The sequence below is a fragment of the Salpingoeca rosetta genome (assembly GCF_000188695.1).
Source record: "Salpingoeca rosetta unplaced genomic scaffold supercont1.11, whole genome shotgun sequence".
Classification (NCBI taxonomy): domain Eukaryota; class Choanoflagellata; order Craspedida; family Salpingoecidae; genus Salpingoeca; species Salpingoeca rosetta.
The window spans coordinates 220,782-236,302 of record NW_004754923.1 but is presented as its reverse complement, the minus strand read 5'-3'; the positions used below and the strand labels follow the sequence as shown (position 1 = coordinate 236,302).

At 56.0% G+C, this 15,521-nt stretch overlaps 5 protein-coding genes across 5 annotated transcripts; 2 read left to right on the top strand and 3 right to left on the bottom strand.

The window, feature by feature from the left end:
- Nucleotides 1-533: 533 nt before the first annotated feature.
- Nucleotides 534-2,968, bottom strand: PTSG_04746 (uncharacterized protein). The gene is made up of 3 exons (XM_004994009.1): nucleotides 2,790-2,968; nucleotides 1,962-2,390; nucleotides 534-1,697 (listed from the first exon to the last, which is right to left on the bottom strand). The coding sequence occupies exons 1-3, from the start codon at nucleotides 2,846-2,848 to the stop codon at nucleotides 905-907; spliced, it is 1,281 nt and encodes a 426-aa protein (XP_004994066.1). The 5' UTR covers nucleotides 2,849-2,968; the 3' UTR covers nucleotides 534-904.
- Nucleotides 2,969-3,072: 104 nt separating this feature from the next.
- On the top strand, nucleotides 3,073-5,220 carry PTSG_04745 (ribosomal protein rpl17). Its single transcript, XM_004994008.1, has 4 exons — nucleotides 3,073-3,258; nucleotides 3,955-4,133; nucleotides 4,488-4,683; nucleotides 4,971-5,220. The coding sequence occupies exons 1-4, from the start codon at nucleotides 3,219-3,221 to the stop codon at nucleotides 5,075-5,077; spliced, it is 522 nt and encodes a 173-aa protein (XP_004994065.1). The 5' UTR covers nucleotides 3,073-3,218; the 3' UTR covers nucleotides 5,078-5,220.
- Nucleotides 5,205-8,846, bottom strand: PTSG_04744 (uncharacterized protein). Its single transcript, XM_004994007.1, has 11 exons — nucleotides 8,264-8,846; nucleotides 7,990-8,064; nucleotides 7,602-7,727; nucleotides 7,311-7,424; nucleotides 6,963-7,019; nucleotides 6,693-6,733; nucleotides 6,357-6,438; nucleotides 6,060-6,116; nucleotides 5,775-5,837; nucleotides 5,568-5,641; nucleotides 5,205-5,426 (listed from the first exon to the last, which is right to left on the bottom strand). Exons 1-11 carry the CDS (start codon nucleotides 8,705-8,707, stop codon nucleotides 5,327-5,329), a joined length of 1,233 nt encoding a protein of 410 aa, XP_004994064.1. The 5' UTR covers nucleotides 8,708-8,846; the 3' UTR covers nucleotides 5,205-5,326.
- Nucleotides 8,847-9,253: 407 nt separating this feature from the next.
- PTSG_04743 (uncharacterized protein) lies at nucleotides 9,254-13,417 on the top strand. Its single transcript, XM_004994006.1, has 3 exons — nucleotides 9,254-9,915; nucleotides 10,365-12,719; nucleotides 13,096-13,417. Exons 1-3 carry the CDS (start codon nucleotides 9,289-9,291, stop codon nucleotides 13,255-13,257), a joined length of 3,144 nt encoding a protein of 1,047 aa, XP_004994063.1. The 5' UTR covers nucleotides 9,254-9,288; the 3' UTR covers nucleotides 13,258-13,417.
- A 1,195-nt stretch (nucleotides 13,418-14,612) lies between these two features.
- On the bottom strand, nucleotides 14,613-15,195 carry PTSG_04742 (uncharacterized protein; the record flags this gene model as incomplete). Its single annotated transcript, XM_004994005.1, has 2 exons — nucleotides 14,613-14,646; nucleotides 14,780-15,195. 2 exons carry the CDS (start codon nucleotides 15,193-15,195, stop codon nucleotides 14,613-14,615), a joined length of 450 nt encoding a protein of 149 aa, XP_004994062.1.
- Between the last annotated feature and the right edge of the window lie 326 nt (nucleotides 15,196-15,521).

Sequence of the window (15,521 nt, the reverse complement as noted above, 5' to 3'; positions counted from 1 at the left end):
AAACGAGCACATTCACATTCTCGTAAACCCATGTTTCTTCACACAGACTTGCTTTGCTCATCGTGTGCTGGCCACTTACGATTGTTGTTTCATTTTGTGATCACAACTTGTCATGTTCATAGTCATTGCCTTCACCTGTTCACATGCGTGTTGATAGAATTTCTCTTCCCCTCTTTCCTTTACGTTACGGTCGGTCCCGCTTATGACACTTGCACCATAAACAAACGACACATAACACACGCCATGCACTCACGCAGCGTGCAATCAACCCCATGCAAACAGGAGCACGCGCACACGTGTGTGCATGTACACACACACACACACAAACAAACAAACACACACACACACACAAACACACACACACACAAACACACAAACAAACAAACACACAAGCGCGCGCACGCACACACACACACACACACAAACACGCACACGCACACACACACACACTAGTGCACACCTCTTATCAGCCACGTTCTATGCTTCTTTAATTGCGGTGGAGCCGAGCTAGTGCCTCACAGACACAAAGCAAAGGCAACACCACAACACGAATGCCAAAAACAAATTGTGCATGAAATCGTAACAAAAACCAGGACGTGCAGAGCCAAGGGCACACAAGTGTGTGTGCCAAGAAGCAGCAACAGCAGCAGAGTAACAATGATGAAGAAGGCACGTGGCATATTCACACAACACATTCAATGATACAAAACAACGGGAGTACAGGACTTGCTGTGGCGTGTAGACACGCGACGTGTGCGTGTGACAAGCAGACAAACGCATGCGCACACGTACATACAACGTACGTGAGCACACGTGCAACGCACACATACACACACACACACACACAAAACACGCGTACGCACGTATACACGTACCCACACAACCCTTGCACGACAGTCAGTCATCACTTGAAGATGCCTGCAAGGCCGCGACGAGAGGTGAGGTAGACGGCAATGGCGTGGGTGAGGACAACGAGGCCCACGTTAATGCCCCAAAACCCGCACGAGTCTGGGGAGACGCGCAGGTTGTCTGGGGTGAGGTGGTGGAAGGCAGACACCATGTAGCAGAACTGCGACTCGCCCATGCCGCCAGCGAGCAGCACGGCCACGTCGCTGCAGAAGCCGCGCTGGGTGCGGGAGGCGCCAAAGAGCATGGTGACGATGAGCACGCTCATCATGGGCACGGCGTAGTAGAGGTGCACCATGCTGGTGACGGCGAAGAAGCGAGAGGGGTCATCGAGCGTGGGCTCAACCTCGCGCCAGGCGGCAGCAATGGGCAGGTCGGAGTTGTTGGCCGCGGCAAAGCGGATGCCAAGGACAATGACGGCGACGGAGAGCAAGGCGGCAAAGGCAGCCTCCATCCACGCTGTGCCGCGCTTGGCAGGCTCGATCGGGCGCGGCGTGTCAATGACGCGCTTGAGAAAGTACACGGGGAGGAGGATGAACGGGACGTTGAGGAAGGCGGAGTAGTCCATGGCGTGGCTAAAGTGGCCGATGGCGGCACCAGGCATGAGCTTGCACAGGGAGAACGTGATGGAGCCGATCCAGTAGAGGTAGTACGAGCGGTAGAGTGCCGGGTTGTGGGAGGCCAGGCCGAAGATCATGATAATGTACAGCAGCCAGTGGGCGGTGCCGTCCCACAGGTTGGCCGCAAACCCGTACGCCGTGGACAGATAGGGCTCGCCACGCTCGAGGTAGCTAGGGGAGGAAGGAGGGAACGAACGTTGGGTGAGTGACACTTGATGGGTGGGGATGGAGGGGGGGGGGACAACGGTCGCAACGAGGCGACCGGAGGGGGGGGGGGCGAGGTTGCATCCAGCCGAGAGGAGATGCACAGAAACACACCGCCCCATGCACACATGTAGACGCACATGCGCACATGCACATGCACATGCGCACACGCACGCATGTAGACGAACAAACATGCACACACACGCACACACGCACGCATCGGAGACTCACTCGACGAGGACGGCGTTGCGCTTGTCAATGGTGAAGGCAAGGATAAAGTCAATGGCGCTGGTGAAGGCGAAGACGGAGAAGAAGTACATGAACATGTCGTGGTCCGGGATGACGGAGAACATGTCGCGCAGGCCCATGGGGAATCCAATGAGGATGGTGAGGCCAAAGAGGAAGGTGCCAAACCCGGAGAGGTTCTCGCCAAAAAAGTCGAAGAGGTAGCAGACGGGGACGGCGAGCAGGGTGAGGGCGGCCACTTTCCCTGCGATGGCCAACGCGCGGCGGTTCACCTCTTCCTCGGTGGCAGGGGCCATGCTCTTGGCTTGCTCAGTGTCTGCAATGGGTGCCTCCACACCAGGGCTGGCTGGAGACTCGTCATCGCCCGCGTCAAAGTCGGGTGCGGGCGGGGGTGTTGGCGATCGCAACGACCGCCTACATGCAGGAGGGGAGGAGAGACGAAAAGCGGTATGTCGCGTGTGTGTGTGCGTGTGTGTGATGTTGTATGTGTGTGTGTGTGTGTGGCGTGTGTGTGTGTGTGATGTTGTATGTGTGTGTGTGTGTGTGTGTGTGATGTTGTGTGTGTGTGTGTTTGGCGTGTGTGTGTGTGTGTGATGGCATAAATTGCATGGCATGAGTAGCATGATGTGAGATGGACGTGAGCGAAGCAGTGATGTGACATGACGTCGCATGAATCCTGAAGGTATGATGCATGCATGACACAGACATCAACTCACACACTCAAATCAAGCGTGCACACCCAGATCAAATCAAACACACACACACGCACACACACCTCACACACTCTTCACACACTTCACGCGCATCACGTACGATGTGTAACGAATCGGCGACCGGCGCCGAGCCAGGTACTGAACAGCGTTGCTGCTCATCGTTGCTTGTCGCTCGTCGCTTGCCGCTTGGCTTGCCTTGCAGGGTGGTGGTTTGGTTGGTCAGCCAGTGATTTTTGGATTTTGGGTGCTGCCTTGTTGCTTTGCTTTGCTGTGGTTTGTTTGGGTTTGACAATTGGTGGGTAGCTTTATCAGATTTTCTTGTGCCCTGGAAGGTTGGCGCATGATATGGGCAGAAAGCGTTGTGCATGATTATTGGTGAAATTCTTTGGACAAGTTTCCACGCATGAGTACCGTGGCAAGTGCCAGGTACTTTTGCTGGCCCTTTTTCCTTGTGTCGCGTGTGTGAGCGCTGAGATTTGCTCCCTTTTTCTCCCCATCTCCCCATACAGCAACCACCAACACCGCCACCATGGTGCGCTACTCCTGGGATGTCGCCGAGCAGGACAACGGTGAGCAGTCAGCAAGCACTGCATCTCTGAGCGGAGGGGAAATGAAGCAGCTTTTGTGTGCGTGTGTGTGTGTGAGGTTTTGCGTGAAGGTGGTGGAAGCGGTGCACGGTGAACGAGGGGTGGCACCGTTGCACGACGACAACAACACGCGGGTGCTGATGTGTCCCCCCCCCCTCCGGAGCACACGCACGTGCTTCTTTGCGTTGATGGGCGAGCGACAGTGGCAACAACAAGCAGCAACAGCAATGATGAGCTGTGTGGTGAAGTGGCATCGATCGTGCGTGTGGTGGGCCCATGCGCGCAGCGCAGCAGCAGACTGACAGCAGCACCCGCCCCAAGGCTTTGTGTGTGTGTGTGTGTTCTTGTGTGACGTGCACGTGGGAGGTGGCTTGGTTGTACTGCTGGTGATGGTGACGGGGACGGTGGCAGTGGCGGCGTGGTAAAGAAAGCGGCCCAATCAACGGGTTCAATCGACGAGTGTACCACTCCGCCCAGACCTGCGCAAGCAACAGCAACCACGACTCCACCACGACAGCAACAGCACCCACCCACCACATGATCGCCCACACTGTCATGCCTCCTCCCCCCCCCCCCCATCTCCGTCCTTGCCTGCTGCTCACCTTCATCTTCATCACACACTTGCACACGCATGCACACCCCAACACGCACCTGCGCATCGCATCACATCGCCAACAGTCGTGAAGACGCGTGGTTCCTACCTGCGTGTGCACTACAAGAACACGCGCGAGACCGTGCACGCCATCCGGGGCATGAGCCTGCCCCGTGCCGTGCGCTTCCTCGAGAACGTCAAGGCCAAGAAGGAGATTGTCCCCTTCAAGCGCTACAGGAACGGCGGTATTGGCCGCAAGGGCATGGTGCGTACCCCTGATGTGTCATGCGCAGACGACGAGGGAGACACAGTGTGCGTGTGCGCGCGCTTGAGTGAAAACCGAATGGGGACGGTGGCGTGGACGGGGACAATTGGCGCGAGTTGGAGAAAACGGCAGCTCCCATATTGCTTGTGCTTGCTGGTCCACTGTGGTGATTGCGCTGTTGACTTCCGGCGTGAGCCACAAAAGTGCTTAGAGAGGCAGGACAAACTCTTCACCTCTGTGCGCACGCCGATGCACAAGTGACATCGCTGACGCTTTCCTCCCTTTGCTTGATGCTCCAATATTGTTGTTCTTACACCTCTTTGCACGCATGCACAACCACCATCACCACCACAGGCCAAGCAGCACAACTGGACACAGGGTCGCTGGCCACTCAAGTCGTGCAACTTTGTTCTCGACCTCCTCAAGAACGCCGAGAGCAACGCCGAGGTTAAGGGCCTGCAGCCCGAGTCCCTCTTCATCAAGCACGCCCAGGTCAACCGCGCACCCCACATGCGCCGTCGTACCTACAGAGCGCACGGTCGCATCAACCGTAAGTGTTTTATGCGGGGTGGAGGGAGGCAGTTTGTGCTTGTGATGTTTGTGTGGGTATCTCCGTGTGCGTGCGTTGAAGAGTTGCATGGTGAAAGTGGAGTTTGGTGTGGTGTAGTGGAGGCTTGTGCCGTGTCATGAAATCACGACCCATCTCTGCTGGCATGAGCGTTTTGCACTGGAGTGCGCTGTCGCCTTGGCTCACACCGACCTCACCGTGCCTGTGTGTGTGTGTGTGTGTGTGTGTGTGTGTGTGTGTGTGTGTGTGTGTGTTGCTGTTGCGTGCAGCCTACAAGTCCTCTCCTTGCCACATTGAGATGATCTTCATGAAGCAGAAGGAGGTCGTGCCCCGCCCTGAGACCAAGGGCCGTGCCAGGAAGACTGTTGCCGAGTAAACCTGCTCCCACACGCATCCCTTTGCCCTTGACCCTGATATCCACTGCTGCGTTTGCGTCATGCTTTCTTGTGCAGCACAAGTAAACGCAGCTCATGATACGCCACATGGATGGCATCCCGCACATCGAGGGATGGGAGCGAGTTTATTGACAGCTATGAACGTGTATGCACGCGTGTTGTTGCAGTGGGCGAGGGTGTTGACAGTGTGCGGTGCGGTTTGTGGTGGTCGAGGGCGGGTCACATCACCATTACGCACAGCCGTCGTATTGTGCGACAAAGGCGGATGCAACTTGCTGTGCCGCTGCTCGGAACGCCTTGAAGGACAGCACGCACACAACGCGGTACATCCTGCCAACAGGTGGGGCGCGAGGGGAAAGGTGAAGTGGTGGTGAGAAGCCAATGACAACAGGCATGCCAACTCAGAAAGCAATACAGAAGAATATGGCAGGGAGCATCAAGTGAGGAGGAGCAAAGCGCCTGTTGGCTCACTTGTCTGGTTGTGTGCTATCCTGCAGCTGCCCGGATGTCTTTGGAATGTTGAACCGATGCGTCGAGGCGGCGCTCTGCGTTAGTGTGTGTGTGTGTGTGTGTGTGTGTGTGTGTGTGTGTGTGTGTGTGTGTGTGTGTGTGTGTGAATGGAACAAAGAATACGGCAGCAGTGTGTCCACATGTGCGTGCATGTGTGGAAGGGCTCACCTTGAAGAAGAATGTGTCCTCTGGGCCGTAAAACTCCACACCAGATGGTGTCGCGGTCTTCGTCTACTTGCGTGTGTAGACATGCATGTGTGTGTGTGTGTGTGTGTGTGTGTGTGTGTGTGTGTGTGTGTGTGTGTGTGTGTGTGTGTGTGTGTGAGGATGTGTCTCAGCACACGGCAAAACAAGCGTGCATGGTGGTGGCACAGTGAGCGCGAGGGAAACAACGCGCGCATTGTCAAATAGTGATGCTGCATTCCAAGACGGACAAGCAAACCGTGACTGTACCTTCTTGGTGTACTCGTACGCCTTGAACATCATGACAACTTGCTTCGGCCGGTCAGCCTGACACAAACACAAGAATGAATGGGACAGTGACCGCGTGAGTGAGTGGGTGAATGGGTGAATCAGTGCATAAGCAACAAAGCAGCAACGTGCAGTTGGTGAAACGAGCGCTACCCAAGAGCGAGTGTCTAACCAGCACCGCACTTGTTGCATCCCCGCCACCAGCTCACCATGATCAGCACCATCATCATCACCCTCCCCCTTCCCTCATCACGACCTCAGCGGTATGCGTGACCGCACCTTTGGCAACGCGAGCATGTCGTTGAGGAGGGTGTCATACATGGCCGTGGCCAGCTGTGGCGGCAGGTTGATGATACGCTCACTGCGTTTGGTGTGTGTGTGAGTGTGAGTGAGTGTGTAAGTGAGTGTGTGAGTGAGTGTGTGAGTGAGTGTGTGAGTGAGAGGGAGAGAGAGAGGGGGGAGAGAGGAACTGCGAAGAGAAAGAATTGACGCAAGCATACAGGACCCAATAAAGGGGCAAAGGCAGGAGTGACGTGGTTTCTCATCTCCGAAACAACGTGCAAACACATGGCAACAGCCATGATCAGTACGCCACGCACATGATATTCATCTCACCAGATGACAAAGGCGGTGCCAGGCTTCTTCAGCGCAGACACCTGGCGACAGCAGACGCAGCGCATTGGTGAGTGGGCTAGCATACAGAGAGACAGAGACAGAGAGAACCTCAAGGAGAGGCGGGGGCAGTTTGTTTGTGCTGGAGAGGTGAGTTGAAATAGATGTACACGTGCAAGTTCGAGCGAACAAACACACACACACACATGCATAGATATACATACACATATCCGTACACACACGCATACACGCATGTCCACAACCATGGCGCACCACATCGGCCTGCTTGCTGCATTTCTTGGCGAGCCACTTGGTGAGAGACGCCTGAGCCTGCATGAAAGGATGATGTGGCCGCAGAACAACGTGAGCAGATGTCAATTGCGCCACGAGCAAGCATGGTGGCGCACGTTAACTGCACACCAGCACCAGCATCGGAACACAGGGCCAAAGCACAGTATGCAAATTATACACACACTCATACTCACACGCACACGCACGCGCACGCGCACGCGCACGCACACATGCACAAGCATAAATACCACACGCACACACACACACGCATTCATACACACACACACACACATACACACTCTTACGCGCACGCACGCATTCATAACGAACCTTTGGACCGGAGAGCGGGATGACACCGGCAATGGCAAAGACGTCGTATTTGTCGGTTCTGTTCACTTCTCCATCGTCGTCGTCATCAGCATCATCGTCTCCGGGACCTCCACTCTGAACACAGCACATGTGGTAGTGTCAACACGTGGAAACAAACGCAACAACAACAACTTACACACATGCAAACACGCGCAAACGCACACCCACGCACATACATATGCAAACACACACACACATGCGCACACACACATGCGCACACACACATGCGCACACACACATGCGCACACACACCTGTGCTTTGAACTGCACGTCGCCGCTTTGGTCGCTCTCCTCAGGCTTGATCACAGTGGAGCATGCGTTGTTCTCAATCAGACTGTCCGCCAGGTCGCCGTACACAAACGAGCCATCCCGCATCAGCTACACAGCACACAAGCACAAGTCGAGAAAGTAAGTCAGGACAGCCACAACTCCCAACACAGTCTTGGCACAGTCTTGAGTGGGCTCACACCATGATCGAGCGAACGAACAAACGAGAGGACGGACAGACGGACGAGTGAACGAATGAAGACATTGACCCACAAACACACTCCCACGTTCACACACACACACACGCACACACACACACACACATACTCCCACGCTCACGCACACACTCTCATCACCGCGTGGCTGAACGCACTTGGTGCAGGAGCTGTTTGATGCCCCAGAAGTCTTCTTCGCCAGGGCAGCACGCACGAACATCGCATTGCAGCGCCTGTATCATGCCACATGCAAGCACAGCCTGTGAGTGAAGGTGTCGAGAACAGTCCAAACCGGTGCATGAAGGTGATTGCAAGCCATTCCATACACACACACATACGCACACACACACGTACGCACACACACACACACGTACGCACACACACACACATACGCACACACACACACACACGCACACACACGAACACGCTGACCTGCATGTCTGCAGTTGCTTCAAGCTGCAAGTCGTTTGCCTCAAAGTCGTCATCATCCTCGTTGTCATTGTCAACAGCATCCTCCTCTGCCGCGTCGGCAGTGCTGGCAGTGACTGTTGGCAGCTGTTGTTGCCCTTGCTCCTTCACCTCGTCATCATCATCATCGGCACCATCTGGCACTCTCCTCACCTTGCCCTTCTTCTGCTTCCCCTTGCCAGTCTTCTTGCCTTTGTTCTTATGTGCCAGCTGTTGTTGTCCCTGTGCTTGCTGCTTGTGCTCCTGCTTCGTCTTCTTCTGCTTCTGCTCCTTCTGCTGTTGTTGTTGTTGTTGAGCTTGTTGTGCTTGTTTTGCCATCTTGGCTCTCTTGCTGACGGGGTTCTGGCTCTGCCGAGATCGCACCTTCCCTGGCAGCTTCACCACCTTTGCCTCTTGTTGCTGCTCCATGTTCCGCCTGTCACAGGGAGTGAGTGAGTTGGGTTGGTGTTTGGTGAGTGAGTTGAGTTGGTGTGGTGAGAGGAAGTGAAGGTGCACCTGCTTCTGCTGCTGCTTTCGCCTCCTCGCGTGGGTGTGTGAAACGTGTCAGACGTGTTTATGGGCGCCTGCGCGCGGTTTGCACGCGCAGGACCGAATGTGGTTGCGTGATGGCAGTGCCTTGATTGCTTGCTTGCACTTGCTTCCTTCTTGCTGCAACGAAGCAAGAAGCGACGATCACTCATTCTTCTTTTTTGCACCCACTGTTGCATTGCTTTCCTTCCTTCAACACAGCTTTCCCCACGTCCACTTCTTCGTTCATCTGTACTGGAAGTTCGTGCACGCCAACGGGAAACGGTGTTTGCACGCACCCACGGACCCACGTAGTCTGTGCCTGAGCCCGTGCCCCTGTCGTTCATTCAGAGCACACACACACACACACACACACACACACACACACACACACACACACACACACACACACACACACACACACACACACACACACACACACACACACACACACACACACACACACACACACAGAGGAAGTGATGCCCCCGGAACCTGTGAGGTTCAGAAAAGCGGCAGAACCGCCGCCAGCTTCCGCGACGCCCGTGACGCTAACGTCACCTTCGCCGACATCTCTGGCGCAGCCACCGCCGCAGCCGCCACCGCTCAAGGTGCTCTCGGTGCCGTTTGCGCAGACGACGTGGTCGCAGCCAAGCTGGGGCGGTTGGATAGCATGGCTCATCGTCATCGGCATCGTCTTTGTCGTTGGGTTTGTGTTCCGTGAGAACGACCCAAACAGGACGCTCGCCTCGGCCAGCATCGCCTGCTGGGCTGTGTTTGTGGGCTCGTGGGTCGCGCTGTGGCTCGTGTGCAGAATCGTGACCTGGATTACCATGTCCGTGATCATCATCGTCAGGGAGAGCAACGCCAGCCGCATCATTCTCACCGGCATCTACTTCTCCGTCTGCTATCTCCTGTGGACCGTGCTCATTGTGGTTGCGTTCTACGGCATCTTCAACGCCAACCCGTTTCCCGCCCGCGTCAACGGTACCAAGTCCAAGCTGGACTTTGACAGGGTGTGGTGGCTGCCGCGCCTCATGATTGTCAACATTTTCCTTGGCGTTCTTCTCGTCCTTCGTGGCCTGGCAGTCGTCCGCCTCCGCTTCGGGGTCAGTATGTCTGTGTCTGTGTTTGTATGTCTGTCTCTCTGTCTGGCTGTCTCTCTGTCTGTGGTGCGTATCTGCGTCTGTCCTGTGTGTGTGTGTGTGTGTGTGTGTGTGTGTGTGTGTCTGTCTGTCTGTCTGTCTGTGTGTGTGTGTGTGTCTGTCTGTCTGTCTGTCTGTCTGTGTGTGTGTGTGTGTGTTTGTCTCCTCGTCTGTAGGCATGCGTACACACACACTGTGTACACGTGCATGCGTGCATGCATTTGTTTGTCTTCGTCTCCTGTCCCCCCCCCCATCCTTTTCTTGCTTCTTCAATTCGCTTCCCCTCCTACCTCCCCTCCACCACCCCCCTTCTTCTTGTCGTACGCTCACGTCTCTCGTGCTTTCATTTGTTACCTCAACACACCACCACCACCAAAATTTCCCCACCCTCCCTTCACCGCAACCAACCACAGACGCGCTTGCTGAACCAGGCCAGCTCTGTCAAGGACGCACTGCGGGCGGAGGAAGTGTTGCAAGATCTGACCGACACCATCACGCCCACCAGTGTTCTCAGCGACAAGCGCCCACGCCGCAAGCAGCAGTTTACAGAGTACGACGCAGCTGTCACCCTGCAGAAGCTGTGGCGCTTTCGCAAGCGCGTCGACAAGGAGGGTGGTGATGATGCTCGCGGTGGTGGTGGCGATGGTGATGGTGATCGCACGGAACGCAACGCCGGTGACTCGAAGGACGGGACACCAGCCGGAGCTGGCGATGGTGAGAAACCACGGCGGTACAGCCTGCCCAGCATGAGCTCAGCAGCGAAGAAGGCGAGGATGAAGGCGAAGGAGAAAGCGGAAAAGGCCAAGCGCAAGGAACAGGATAAGGAGAAGAAAAGGGGGCGCAAGCTCAAGAGGGGCGCAAGCCACGAATGCAGGGTTACACACGCAGCACCAGCCATCGAGGACGACGACACCAACGCCGGCAGTGTCGGTGTCGCTGGACCGATTACTAAGAGCATCTCCACCCCAGATCTGCACTCCACACAGGCCGAAAGCCAGGCAGGCGTGCTAGCTGCAAGCGGTGCCCGCCACCCTGACGAGGCACAGCGCCATGACACGGACAGTGGTGCCTCGTCCCACGAACACGACAAGCAACAATTCCAGCAGCAGCGGAGGGCTTCAGCGCTCACGTCTGCGCATCAGGATACGGGCAGCGAAACACCGCAACGCAGGCACAGCGGCGGCGATGATGGTGGTCGACGAGCTGTTCCGCTCATTCGCCCTGTTGATGATGACGACGATGTTGCGGACGATGTTGAAGAGGATGTTGATGAGCATCACCAGCACCGGGAAGAGGAGGGCCCAACCACGAACATTCACTCGCCCGATGATGTGCTCACAAGAGGATATGCGGGCCAGACGGCGGAGCTGTCCACGTCCATGTCGACGGCGGGCACACGGCGGCGGCGGCGGTGGTGGCGGCATCGATTGAGGGGGCACAGGGGTGATGAACGCGCACGCAATGCCAACAAGGACAACAACAACAAGGACAACCGCAACAATGGCAGTGGTGGAGACAACAACAACCAACAGCAATCGCAATCGTTGTCGTACGCCAACACGCAGCAGCCCCGCGCCCGCCACTCGCAAGGAGCGCGCAACAACGCGAACAGCCAGCACAGCAACAAGGAATCCCACACTCACAACAGTGACAAGAAAGACAAGCGGAGAAGTGACAGTATCAGCAGCAAGGCAGCAGCTGCCAGCAATCACAACCACGACACCGACAAGGCTGCCACCGCCGCCGCCGCTGCCACAACTGCCGCTGCCACAACTGCCGCTGCTGTCAACTCGCGCATGACTGCTGGGGAGGATGACCCAACAGAAGTGAGCGCGTCGTTGCTTGCAGGCTTCGAGGCCATCCGCCTCCGCTACATCACCGTGTGCCGCAATCGCGTGGCCATCAAGAACGGGCTGCTCGCGCGCCGCCTTGCCGAGGCCATCTTCGACCGGTACCAGCACAATGGGCAGGTGCACATTGCAACACTCAAGGACGAGCTGTCGAGCGAGGAGCTGTTTGCAAAGGCGCAGGACATGTTCGACCCGCACGGCACCGGCAAGGCCGACGAGGACTGGATGCGCGAGCGTGTGGAGCGCGTCTACCGCGACCGAAAGAACTTGGCCATCACCCTCAACGATTTGGAGAGCATCACGCACGCACTGGCCAGCTTCCTGACCGCCGCGGTGGTGGTGCTTATCCTGTTTGCACTCAACATTGCGTTCAGCACGGGCGACTATGCGGAGGTGACGGTCACCGTGGGCACGACGCTGTTTGCGCTCTCGTTCATCTTCGCCGACAGCGCGAAGAACGTGTTCAACTCGTTTGTGTTTCTCTTTGTGCAGCACCCGTTTGACGTGGGCGACCGTGTTGTGCTGCCAAACTGGGACCCCATGTACGTGGTGCGGCTTGAGCTGCTCCTCACCACCTTCAAGGTGTGGGACGGGCGCGTTGTGACGGTGCCAAACTACGTCCTCCACACGCAGACGCTTGTCAACATACAGCGCGCCAAGCGGCAGGTGGACCCCCTGGTCATATGGGTTGACATGGACACGCCGTGGTGCAAGCTGGAGCAGCTTGAGCAGCGCTACCGTGAGTTCCTGCGCAGCATGCCAAACGACTTTGAGGAGAAGGACAGCGGGTTCTTTGTTCGCGGCCTCAACTTTGACGATGGCAACTCCGTCAAGATAAGCATGTTCCCGCAGCACCAGACCAACTTCCAGAACGGCGAGCACGTGGCCCGCATGCACGCGCTCGTGCAAGTCATTAAGGTGCGGTCAACGAGCGGGAGAGCGAGGGTTTGTGTGTGTGTGTGTGTGTGTGTGTGTGTGTGTGTGTGTGTGTGTGTGTGTGTGCTTGTGTGCTTGTGTGTTTGTGCTTGTGTGTGTGTGTGTGTGTGTGTGTGTGTGTGTGTGTGTGTGTGTGTGTGTGTGTGTTTTTTGTTTCTTTGTTTCTTTGTTTCTTTGTTTGTGTGTTTGTTTGTTTGTTTGTTTGTTTGTTTGTTTGTTTGTTGTGTCTGTGTGTCCGTCTGTCGTAATGTGTCTGCGTCTGTGTGTCGTTTTTGTTTTGCCTTCCATGTGGTGGTATCTACCGTCAACCCTTCACCCCATCTCTCACAACACCTGTTTCGTCTTTCCCCTTGCACAGGAAGCGTGTGAGGAGCTTGGCATCACATACCACCGCCCCCGCCAGCGCGTCGATGTGTCATCATCGTCGTCATCATCATTTGCCTCCGCCTTCAACCCACAACAACAACAACAGCAGCAGCAGCAGCAGTTTGCTGCGCCAATGTATGATGCCATCGTGTGATAATGATGTTGGTTGTGTCCTGGTGCTGTTTAGCATTTGTGCGTGCGTGCGTGTGTGCGCGTGCGTGCGTGCGTGCGTGTGTGCGTGCGTGCGTGCGTGTGGGTGGGTGTGTGGGTGTGTGTGCGTGTGCGTGTGCGTGTGTGCGTGTGCGTGTGCGTGTGTGCGTGGGTGTGTGCATGTTCTCGCTGGCTATGTTTGATCGTGTCATGTTTGGGTTTACTTTGACAACACAAACGCTTGAATCAACATCCGATGCAACGCATGCCATCACAATAGCCTGACAACACACACACACACACAGAGACACGCACACACACACACACACGCACAGACACACACACACACACACACACACACACACACACACACACACACAAACAGCAGAACACATACTGTATCGATTATTGCCGACCCTCGCCCGGTCAATGTCGAGCAAGGAGGGGAAGAACAGAGGAGAAAGAGAAAGGAAGCAAGAGGGGAAAATGCAATCAACGCTGAAGCAGCGTCGTGTCAGAGACATATCAACAAGTTGGGCTCAATTTCTGTTGCTGTTGCTGTTGCAGTTGGTGTCGTCACCAGCGTTGTGTTCTCTCGCCACCCCTATGTCGTGGTGTTCGTTGTAGCTTGGGTGTCCATCACCTTGGCACGCTTCGCAGCCAAGTCACCCCCGTCGTCGTCACCTGTGCTTTGTGATTGCTGTTCTGTGTTTGTGATAGCAATGCCCTCGCTACCACCAGCTACCGCAGCCGCTTGCTGTTGTTGTTGCCTGTCGATTGCCGCCTCTTGTTGGTGACCGCCGCCCATGGTGGCGGTGGTGGTGGTGGCACCTGTTGCCACAGCAGGGGTCATGTGGGCCTGTTGTGCGCTCGCCTGTGGAAGGGCCACCACGACTTCTTGCTCTACGCCTGCTTTCTGCGTTGACGCTGGCGCACTGGGGTCAATAATGTTGCCAGTGCTGCCGCTGATTGCTTGACGCTCGCTTGACGACGTCGAGGATGAAGACGACGAACGTTCAGGAGAGGGCAGCGCATTGCCAGTTGTCGCCTGTGCTACTTCCTCCAGCTGCGCAGCTTGTGGAGCAGGCAACGCTTCTGGTTCTTGTTCTTGCTGTTGTTGTTGTTGTTCTTGTTCTTGCTGCTGTTGTTGTTGTTGTTGTTGTTGTTGTTGTTGTTGTTGTTGTTGTTGTTGTTGCTGTTGTTGTTGTTGTTCGTGTTGTTGTTGTTGTTGTTGTTGTTGTTCGTGTTGTTGTTGTTGTTGTTGTTGTTGTTGCTGTTGTTGTTGTTGTTGTTGTTGCTGTTGTTGTTGTTGTTCTTGTTGCTGCTCCTGTGGTATGCGACCATTGTTGGTCAGGGAGGTCACCCATTGCTGCTGCAGATGCTGTGGAGACGGCTGTGGGCGAGCAGGTGTGGGCACCATGGCTCCCGGCAGAGAGGCACCTGCGGGTGTGGTTCCGGTTGATGATGCTGCTGGGGTTGCTGCGGCTGGCGTGAAGGGCGCTGAAGGGCGGTCGTTGGTCCTGGACCTCTGCGGGGAAGGGGTTGAGACGGCCAGGTGGTGGAAGATGTTTGGGGCCCGAGACGAGCCACCGCTCCCTGTCACCATGTGCTGGAAGAGGAACATGTGCTCTGGTGGGCCAAGCTGGAGCACCTTGATCTGGCCTGGCACGGCGTACACAGAGACGATTTCGGGGTGCGAGCGCCAGCGCATGCGAACGTAAGGGATGAAGACGATGCCGTGCTCGGAGCGCATCTTGTTCTTGGCCTTGCGCTTGCCCGTGAGGTTGATGGTTTCCTCCAGCCCAATCACCTCCAGGTCGTTGACAATGGCCGTGTCATAGCTGTCCCCAAGCAGTGGGCGCACCCATGCTTCCGGCTTTAGGCTCTTGGCCTTGACCGCCACCAACGCACCCACGCCAAGCCTCGCGTTTGGCCTTCCCATCCTGCCCACAAGAAGCCAAAGCACGCTCTCCCTGCTTGCTTGCCCCTCGCTCGCTTCCTTGGTGAATGCGAGTTGATGTTGTCTGCACTGTGGTTTGGTTTCCTTGCTTGGTTTCCCTTTCCTTGCTTGGTTTCCCTTTCCTCAGCGTTCGGTCGTTCGTGGCGGTATTGGTTGTAGAAACTTCAAGGAACATTTACCCAAATGACGTTGTCGCCAAAACACGTCTGAACGTGAAACAAGAGTGCAGACGGCGCGAAAAACACGAAGAGCAGCAAACGACGGGAAGAGGAAGGACAACCACCACTAACTCCACCACAACAGCACAG